At 40.9% G+C, this 10,505-nt stretch overlaps 1 protein-coding gene across 15 annotated transcripts in view; it reads right to left on the reverse strand.

Annotated features, from left to right (window-relative positions):
- NFIB (nuclear factor I B) overlaps positions 1-10,128 on the reverse strand; it is a 187,000-nt gene extending 176,872 nt beyond the window's left edge. For 7 of the 15 annotated variants that reach the window (XR_011091472.1, XR_011091470.1, XM_068667981.1 and 4 more), the window contains exons 1-2: positions 10,104-10,127; positions 1,768-2,299 (exon numbers count right to left, since the gene is read on the reverse strand). Coding sequence is in view for 13 of the 15 variants with exons in the window: in XM_068667981.1 (XP_068524082.1) it covers positions 1,768-2,185 (418 nt within the window). In the remaining 2 variants the exon portion in view is untranslated. Of the gene's footprint in view, positions 1-1,767; positions 2,300-2,731; positions 2,861-8,361; positions 9,219-10,103 lie in introns of those variants that run through there. The other 8 variants (XM_068667985.1, XM_068667983.1, XM_068667975.1 and 5 more) reach the window with 7 other exon arrangements.
- Between the last annotated feature and the right edge of the window lie 377 nt (positions 10,129-10,505).

The following is a 10,505-nucleotide window of genomic DNA, read 5'->3' on the forward strand; positions in this document are numbered from 1 at the left end:
ATATCCATTAGAATTAATCAGTAAGCTATATCTTGCAATATTTGCATTCAAACTAATGTTCTTTTTTTTTTTTTTTTTCCTTCAAGGAAATTTGAAGTTAAAAATATTTTGTAATTAAGATATTTTGTTTAATGCTATCATAGAAAACTTATTTTTTATGCTTTTGAGGATCAGATTTACCAGACTGTGCAACTACTTAAAGTCGCTGCAAAATTTCTAAGTACATTGTCTACTACTGTGGAGAAAAAATATATAAAATACAAACAAGAGGGAAAAAAAGGCATTTTTTCATGAGGAACAAATAACAAAATTGAAAACTATTTATACGTTCACAGGAACACAGTACACCATTTGAATGACTGAATTTCTAACAGAAAAATTCATTGAAAATAAAAAGGTTGTCTTGTGTATCTGTTCTTTAAAACAATGAATACACATTGAAAGAAGATGTGCAATTTCACTTTTTTGTTACTAATAAAATCCATTCAGCTTATTTTTCAGTTAGATCCAGAGTTATGTATCGGGCATCAGATAACAGCCTGCCATCTGCCCTTCTGCAGGCCATTTCTGCCTACTACCAGGCCAAGTTGTAAAATGGCCCACCATCTGCAGCCGTTCAAACTTTCCCTGGTTTAGATCTGCGGCTAAAAAATAAATGTTTTATTGCTGCTAATCAGCCAGCAATACAAAGATGGCTAGAGGATGATATAATCAGCAGAAAGAACGCAAACGATGCACACAGAGAAAATGTTTCTCAGCAGGCTTAGGATCAGAGGAAAACCTTTATCTACTTACAGCCATTTACGATTCTGGGGGACCTGCATATGAATATTGTTATGTGAATATGTAAAATGAATAGCATTTTTTCCCTCAGATATGATTACCAGAAGCACTGTTTGTATTTAAATTCCATAAAACTAAGTTAAAGGAGCTTTTCTGTGATTTTTCATATTTTAATTATCTGCCAAATAAAATTAATTATACTGGTGTGATTATGAAAATATACTTTTTATGGAAAATTCTCTATAAATATCTTTGTTTTTCAAGACTCAGATAGGAATCATGAGCTAATGATATAAATATGAATAAAACGTAAAGTAGTGTATGCTGTAATTCTGACTACTAAATATTTACTAAGCTGCATTCTTGTGCTAATTTTTTTTCATATTTATTTAATAGTCATGAGAAAGTCTATAATTGCGTTTAGAGTTACAATAGAATCATCAACATAAAGATGGATTTTTGATTATTTGTAAATGAAAATGCAAGAATAAATATTTATATTATTTATTGTGATTGTGCAATTGCACATACCTGCATCTGTTACTAACAATACTGGTGGGTTGGGTGGGGAGGACACACAAAAACTTTAAAGAGAAGAATGTTTTCTGAAGTCACTACTGGAAAAAATACACAATATTGTGCCCCTTTTTCATGAAAATAAATAAATTAAATAAATAAATAAGTAAATAAATAAATAAGGCAGCTTCAGACAAACTAAAGTGCTACTCTGGTATGTCCTATTCTCTCCTGAAAGAGAACAAGAGACATATGTCAAACATACATGTCACTTGCACAGGTCTGTAGGAGTATATGTGTATTTGTGTATATATGTATACATGCTGATTTACATAAGGATATGTACCCACATTACGTATAGAGACCACAGAATAATGTTTCACTGGAAGTGAGCCCATAGGGGAAACAGGGCTACTCAGAATCAGAGTTTGACACACTAACATAGAAACACAACAATCTGCTTCCTACCTTGCTCCTGCACGTAGTATGCCAAAAACAAATCAAGCTCCTTGACTGATACTGTTATGTGGTGTGGCTGGACGCAAAGTGCTGGATTTGTGCAATGTGGGGATTTCATGAGCCGCTCTCCATCCGTACTTTCCAAGGGGATGCCTTTGAACAGGATCACCATGACTAGATCCAGACGCCAGACTTTGTCAGCCTGTCTCAGGCAGTCGATTCTCCTAATCTTACCCTTCTGGTCAGGATTGGACAATACACAGCATGGGTGCTTCTTCCCAGTCACCGTGAGCACAAAATCCTCCCGGAACTCTTGGCGAATATCTTTGCGCAGCTTGGCGAGGAGCCTGGATGCCCACTTCTGTTTAATTTCGGGCTTTTCACTAAGTAGCTCATCCTTGACTGCTCTTTCCTCATCCTTTGACATTCGTTTCTCATGTTTTTTGAAGTACTTGCGTTTTCGAGCCTGGAGGTTGAACCAAGTGTAGGCAATTGCACGGACATGTGGAAGAAGTGCCTCAATGAACGGGTGAAATTCATCCTGTGAAGAGAAGTGGAGGGAAAAAAATAAAAAAAAATAAAATAAAATAAAAAGAAGAGAGGAAGAAAACTCAAAGTCAGTAACCTCTCATAATCAAAGCATTAGCAAGAAAGATTTCTGAAAATCTTAAAGTGAATTCCAAGATGAAGAGAATAAACACTAAATAGTTAGTTAAAATCTATGCAAAATTCTGCATAACATCTTTTACGCATTTATTATTGCTATCAGGCAACAGACAAAAGTACACGGAGAATCACATTTTCCCTATATTTCACTCTTTAAAAGAACCCTGTGAAGATTTTATTCTGTATGCCTCCCCTCACTTCATCCCACAATGCTATAAAGACTACATCATTTAAAAGAGATGCTATTGAGATGTTTTATTTCTAACATTTAAATCTCTGAGTGAATGGCTAGCATCAAGAAAAGTACCATTGTGCAAAGAGGACACTATACGGTTTTAAAAAATCTGAGCAGAAACGTTCAGAACGCTGAGGCGAATGCCACACAGTTCATTTCTCTTCTCTGTGGCACAGAAACACAAAGCATATACATGCTCAGTGTAATGCCACACAGTTCCCGCTTTTGGAGCATGCTCTCAGCAAGAGACTGCTGGTGGCACAAAGAGCATGCGCCATTAAACTTGATCCATTTTCTTATCAAACGTCCAACATTCCAGCACTGAAACAGCACCATTCCAGCGGTGGTAACTAGAGAAACCAGTATATAGTAAGGGAAAGTGGGGAAAAGACACAGCGTGTCGTACACAAATCCTGAACAGAAGCTTCTGTACTTTTAGCTCTTCGGGCTTCCCTCCCACCACCCCCAAACTCTGTAAAATGAAAGTTTATGAAGTTGAGAACAAAAATTACATTAATTTTCTTCTGGCAGCTCCACTATGGGTTTTGAAGCCCCACAGAGTCAGTTAATTTGTTAACTGATCACATGAGTGTGGCAATTATTCTAAACCCCTTAAAAATCAATCTGAGGTGTACAATGAAAAATGGCAACTTGGCACAAACTTTGCATTCTTTGTGTTCCTGCATGCTGTGGCAGAGTGACATTACGAGTGCACCGCTGGTCAAATGCTGCTTTTGTGATACCCATGCAATTTATTTACAGTTCCAAAATATCCCTTTCTATCATCTGGCTACACCTGAAAGTTCTTATCTTCTGCCTAGCAGCAATATGTATTACATTAAGGAGGTAATGTGTAGTTGTCGTCTACAAGCACATCCTATAGCAATTAAATTAATTTGTTTTGTCTGCTTAAAGTACCATCCTACACATCCATGTTAATATCTAAATAGGCCTTTCCCAAAAACTAAAGCCTCTTCTGTGAACCAATCTGCTGTTTAAAACAGTGTGATCTGCTTATCAAACATTACTGTATTTTGGTTTGCAATGGAGACCTTAGGGAAGATATCTCTCTGTGTGTAGGCATATGTAGTTTAAAATACCATGCAGATTGTTCATCATTCTGACTGGCACGGTTCAATCAAACTAAAACTGAACCTTTTAAATACAATTACATTTATACAATTAACAAACTAATATTTTAGCTACATTGCTAGACAGGGAATGAATTATGTTTAATCAGTAGGTTGATTAACTCCATTAGGGAAAAAATGATGAAAGTATAACTAATGGTCTCAATTATAGAGAGTTCAGACTGCCATTGTAGAAGCTTCAGGACAAGAATTTAGTATTTCTATCTTCAAATTTCAAACAAACTTTAAAATTTCCTGAATGGTAAAAACCTACTGGAACTGGTTACCTTGCTTCCGCCACCACCCTCAAATTAAACAGAAAACAAGTTGCAAGCCATTTCCCTATGTCCATGTTACCTTCACAGAGAAAAAACAATAATAATAATTAAAAAAAAAAAAGGGGGGGGGGGGGGGAAGAGAGAATATTAGAAGATAATTCAGCACATAAACTATTCCACTACAGTACGACATTTGACAAAGTCACAAAGGCAATAATTAAACTGACTAGTAGTTTCCAGCAGAGATTTGAACAATTCTGATACTATACTGGCACATGAAACTAGGCCATGGAAAGAGTTAAACCACAATCTGTTCTTTGTGTGGGAAGGCAATACTGCTCTGAGTAACCACAGCCCATGATAAGACTTCCCTATCTTCATACGCTTTCCAATGCCATGCTTTTTTCCCCCTCAATTCTAACTACTATCAAAAGTTTATTTTTTCACCTATGAAAGTCATCTTAATCAGAGCATTTACATAAAATGTTAATAAAATTTTAACTAAGCATAAGGAGGAAGGTTTCTCAGTGTAAAATCCTTACAATTAATTTTAGACTGAGCAAAAGAGAATTCCTTCACATCTTGAAAATTCTAATATCTGTGATTAAATGTGGGGTAAGGAAAAAGACAGGGGGCTGAAGAGCTTTGAGAGATTTTTTTTTTCCCAAATACAATAATTTACCCTATGTCTAAAACAGATTCCAACATTTATAACTTTAAATGGCAATAAAATTAACATAGAAATTCTACACTACTAGAAAACTGCAGATCTAGTTTTCTTTTTAAGATGGACACGGCAAACTCTTCCAGAATGGCTTCGCCTTCAGGTGCTGCACGTTGTGTTACCAATAATAACCAATAGCATTTATATCTATGAAAATTTTATAGAGATAAATGCCTGTTTTTAAATTTCAGTCTCCACTGGTTGAATAGTGGTTGAATGTTTTCCTTTTCAGAGAGTGAAGAAAAGCAAAAAAAAAAAAAAAAAAAAAAAAGGAAACCTTTTTAAGACTGTATTCAGGCTTTCCTTTCATGATATGATTAAGTCCTAAAGCTATAAATATATGTGAAAGAGTGTGAAGGAGAAAGACAGCAAAGAACATCCTGTTCTAGAGCAATATTATCAGATATCTGTGAGAGATTCATTGTGCATCTGGAGTCCTTTCAAATGAAACATTACTTGACAAGAAGAAGTGCCCATAAAAAGGATCCTAAATGGAGATTTGCAATTAATCACACACATTCACCACTAAACCTCCTAAAAAGCCATCTACAGAATTTGATTTTTCCCCTTAATATTCATACCGCAATATTGAAAAATGATTTTTATGTGGCACTTACCCATGTGCCATAGTTGCTCTTGCAGTAGAGTGATTTATGGAGGAAAGATTTTCAAACGTCATATCAAATGGCTCAGGTGAACCATTCTGTATTGACAATTTAAATTAAAATGGAAGTTATTATAGAATAACTATGTAGTTTGTAAATAAAGGAAAAAATACCAGTAGTCTAATTGTATTATAATGATGATAGATAGGCCGGCTTTTCTTTTTGGAATAGGTAAAGGGGAAATGCAGTGCCGCTCTCATATTTTCCACTCATAAACTTGATATCAATTCATCAAAGTTTGAACCTAGGTTCATACAACAAGTATACAAGGCAGAAGTCTAGAAATTTTACAGCAAAAACTTCATGCACTCAATTCCCCATGTGGATTTTCCTTGTGCGTAACATATTATAAGGGGGTAAGAAAAAGGCTACATATTCTGAGTTTCCTGGACCACCATAACATAAAAATAAACGTGGTAAAAATATCACAAGAGTCTAGGCACTTAAAGGCATGCGGTAACTATCATGCCTCAGCAAGAGAGATAAATGTAGTTTATACTCATTCCCAAACAGGGGGAAAGAGACATGTGGGGGACAGAGAAAAAGACCCTCATGCCCCCACCCCCTGATTAAAGTGCTTTTGCCAAGTCTTCAGTCTTCCTCGAAGTTATTTTACATCCACCAAACTTTTATTGAAACAGTCATGGGTAACATTTGAATTGCCAAGGGCTGTCTTAAAACTGCACTTTGGGATTTTAGACTAGTTTCTGAAAGGTGCTTCAGCACTCTATCGGCACAAACTGAACTGGTGCTTGTGCACTAGCTTGATCCAAACAGGTGTTCTGTGTTTAGAACTTTAACCAAAATATTTTCTACTGAGCATACCCTATCACAGTCAACATGCATCTGTGTAAAGCCTTAGAGAGGCAGAAAACAATAGAGAACAAATTTGGCAGTACTGTTTTAACTCAGTTGCAAACCAAAATAAGATTCATCAGTTTTATGCTTTAAATAAATTAATAGAGGAAAGCATACATTCTCATTTCCAACATAATCTGAATTTTTAATTTGGGGAGAGGAAAGACGATTTCAAAACCGCTCTTATCATTTCGAACAGATAGAGAAAAAAAAAATCCAAATTAAAATCCAAACTGCTGCAATTGTGTTCCCTACATGTGCCTCTAAGTGTGAACTGCTCCTACACAGCAGATGATACAGCAGGATTACAAAATGTAAGGTAGAAGTTATTAACACACGAAAGCCAGGAATCGCTCTCCAGTACCTGTGACTGCAGCAGTATAACGTTATGTTTTTGTATGTACCTAGGTATGGTATTTTAATATAGATTTGCGAAAAGTGAGGAAATCTATTGCATCTGAGTCCAAAAGGCAAAGATACAGAAAAAAAAAAAAAAAAAAGTCATTAGAGCAGAAAACAACAAAATGAACTGCCCGCCGTGCTAGAGGTGGTAGTGAAAACGTGCGTGTTTTCTGTGTTAGAAGTGCTAAGTTGTACTGTAAGGTATATATCCTAGGACAGAGGTCTCACTGCCTGTCATTTCACACGACGGACAGGACACACAGAATTGATTTTTGCTAATTGAAGGTAAGCAATTATTTCTCTGTGTGTACCTGCGAGCGTACGTGTATCTGCTACACAAAATGCTTGCCACATGCAGTAATTTTTCTTTTGAGGAAGAAATATTTCTACGGCACTCTTTTCCAGCTTTGCTCCGCTGACGCTCAGGTTTACTTTCTGAAAATATCCATATCTAAGTCAATCACACTTAGATGCCAAACAAAATATAAACAATAAAAAATGTGTCAGCCAAAAAGCTACAGGACTGCATCCAATCACTGAATAAGCCTTATCGTTGTTTCCATCTTCATTCACAATTTATGAATACTTCAGTCCTTTTGAATTACAATGCTTTCTAATTGTCGAATAACTTAAATCGCATTTATTTATTCGCCATGCAGCTATAAGCGCGTCGCTGCCCGCTTAATTACCGTACAGCGCGAGACGCCACTTTCGCACGTTTTCGCCTTCTTTAGCTATTTGTTGCGCCAATGTGGAAGCAAGCCGCTATCGCTTAATCAGTTTACATCACATCCTCCTAAGACAGACTTTCACAAAAGCTTCTCAGAACTATCCCCTGCCTTCTGCCCACGGCGTTTCCATCCCCCCGGCCGGTGCCCCCTCCCCAGCGCAGCCCCGGCAGCGACCTCCCCTCGGCGGCTGCGGCCGGGCACCTCTCGGCCCCCAGATCCCAAACTCGCTCGGGGGAACCCCGGCCGGGACCCGCGGCTCCCCGTCCAGCTGCCTTCGCTGCGTGCCGGCGGCCAGCCCCACAGTGAGCCCCACGGTGAGCCCCGCTCCGCGCTCCGCCGCGGATGCTGCGCGCCCGGGAGGCAGCCGCGTCCCCCTCGCCCCCGCCGCTGGCAGGCTGCGCACTGCTAATTAAGCCTAAGACGGGATCGCTTCGCGCCAAGAGCGCGCTCGCTGCCTTTTTTTTTTTTTTTTTTTTTTTTTTTTTTCGGTCAAAAACAGCACTTTTCCTTTTAAAGGCTTTCGTTAGGTTCCGCGTACGCCGGCGGGCTGAAAAGACCGCGGAGTGTTTGATTCCAATCAAATCAATACTTCTCGAACCTGCTTTTTTTGCGTAATTGCGCTCATTTCCATTCTGTTAACCTTTGACTCCTTATGCACTAGCAATTAACAGCATTTGTCTCCGAGTGACACTTTGAATGGATCTCCCCAAAACAATGGCCTGGTACAGTTGATCCTCCAGTATTCCCCTCCTGAGAGAGGAGTTTGGATCTGACAAGCAGTTACAACTGCGCGTTAACCCATTACCACTACTAGCAATGACTCATTAACAACTCACACACAAATATAAAAAAAGCACGTGAAAATAAGTAAATAAACGAATAAATAAATGAAATGAAACAAAACGCGTCTATACCTGAGTGAGACAGATTGGAGAATACATCATGACTTCGCTTTGAGACCACGCTTGCCCGGAGAGCCCCTAAGAAAAAGCCTCAAAAAAGGAATAATTTCATCTATTCATTTTACAGTCATCTGAGACTCAAGGAAGATGAAATCAATCAGGACGGGGCTCTGCCCTGGATCACAACTTCACAACAAACCCCGGTCCTCCTTAAATAGCCAAAGATTCAAGTTCACTCCGTGTGCTAGATTTCCCGGGGTGAAATCCAATCTACACTTTTAACCCTCTTGTTGTCGGCGGCGCAGGAGTCTTGGTTTTGCTGCTGCTGCTGCTGCTGCTGCTGGTTGTTTTGCAGATGAGGGGGGAAGGACTCGAGCGGGGGGGGGTGGGGGGTGGGCGGGAGGATTTTTTGTTTGGCTTTTTTTTTTTTTAATTTTTTTTTTTTTTTTAAGAAGTTGGTGGTGGGTTATTATGGCACTGTCACCACGCTCTCGAAAGTTCAAGGTTACAGCCCGGAGCGGCGCAGCAAAATCCCGGAGCGATGGCAGGCGAAACTTTGCACGGCAGCGACCATGTGTGCGGGAGCGAGCCGGAGCGAGCGTGTGCGTCCCCCAAGGGTGGGAAAGCTCCGCAGCGCGCAATCTCCGGGCTCCTCTCGCGGCTGCCGCTGCCTCCTGCTCCCTCTGCCTATCCGCTCCCTCCGCCCTCCCTCCCGCTCTCTGTGGGTAATGTTAAGAGACTGCTTTCCAAACGCCCACTATAATAAAAATGATCTCTTGAAAATTCAAACGATAAATCTCTCCCTCGCTCTCCCTCCCTATTTGCTCGCGCGCAGTCTTCCCCTTGGCTTTTCCTCTCACTGTTCAAAACTTGGAAGTTGAAAAATTCACCGGTTACACCCTCTGGACCCCGTTCCAGCTCTCTCCCCAAATGAGACTTAAGTATTTTTTTTTTAATTATTTAATTACACAACCATCCCTTACACTCCTCCTCCTGCAAACACATTCCTTGTCCACCATATCCCCCTCCCCTGCCCTCCCTCTTTATTAATCACCACCTAACGCCGCAGAAGGAACGAGCACGTTTTGCAAACATCCCTCATTTTCCTTCTCCTCCGGTGGGAAAAAAAAGTTGCGGCGGCGGCTGAGGGAGGGGGGCACGGGGAGGGGATCGGGCTGTCGTCTGCAGGGGGTTTCTTTTCCTTCCCCCTTTCGGGATACGACCTCGGCCCCCGCGGCACCGGGGGAGTTGCAGCCCCGGGACGCGTTTTCTGGCCAGGCAGGAGGCTCGGAGAAGGGAATTTGCCCGGTGTGCCCCTGAATGCACGGCGGGGCTGGGGGCGCGGCGTCTGCCTCCCCCCGGCACCGGTGCTGCCTCTGCCGGTGGCGTCTCGCAGCCCCCGGCGGTGTCCTGGAGGGACCACGGGCTTCCTCCTTCCCGAAGTGAGTTTATTCACGCCAGGCATCTCACGACGACACATCAAGGAAAGTAGGCAGGTTCAAGTCAACCATGAAATGGTCACTTTTTAACCCCGTCCTGTCCTCATTAGGGAAATGCTCAAACACAGCCCATTTTCAAAGAGGGCTCTTAATGAGGGGAGCTTGCCAAGTCTACCAGCTGCAATTCACATAAATTTACAAACCAAAAGGAGAAGGGGGAAGGGCGGGGGAAGGAGAGAGCCCGTGCAAGACAGGTAATGTCAAAGGAAACAGCTAGAGCCCCACGCGTTAACCCTTGCGGGGTCCGCTCCGCACCTCGGTCTCTGGCTGCACTTGCAGAGTCCCCTCGGATTTGTAGGGTTCAACCGACACCCACCGTTGTTCCTTTCCGCAGACCACATTAATAAGTGACAAGTTCAGAGCAAGCACTCGGGCGGGAAAGGATGAGGCAAATTCGGGGTTAACGACAGCGAGCACATTTATTCTCCTATCTGGTGGAGAATACCCCACAAATCCTATCATCTCTTCCTTCACCCAGACACTGCAAAAAGCTGATAACGCCAGCTTTAAATACCGGAGTTTCCCTTTGAATAAATATTCAATTTAACTGGAGTTAATTTACCATAAAAGACATTCCCCTTGGCACAAATGCACTGATGTCCTTGAACACACCTCTCTGAGTGCTTGAACTCTTACACAACAAGCCATTATTGCGGA

The sequence above is a fragment of the Anas acuta genome, chromosome Z (genome assembly GCF_963932015.1).
Source record: "Anas acuta chromosome Z, bAnaAcu1.1, whole genome shotgun sequence".
Lineage (NCBI taxonomy): Eukaryota > Metazoa > Chordata > Aves > Anseriformes > Anatidae > Anas > Anas acuta.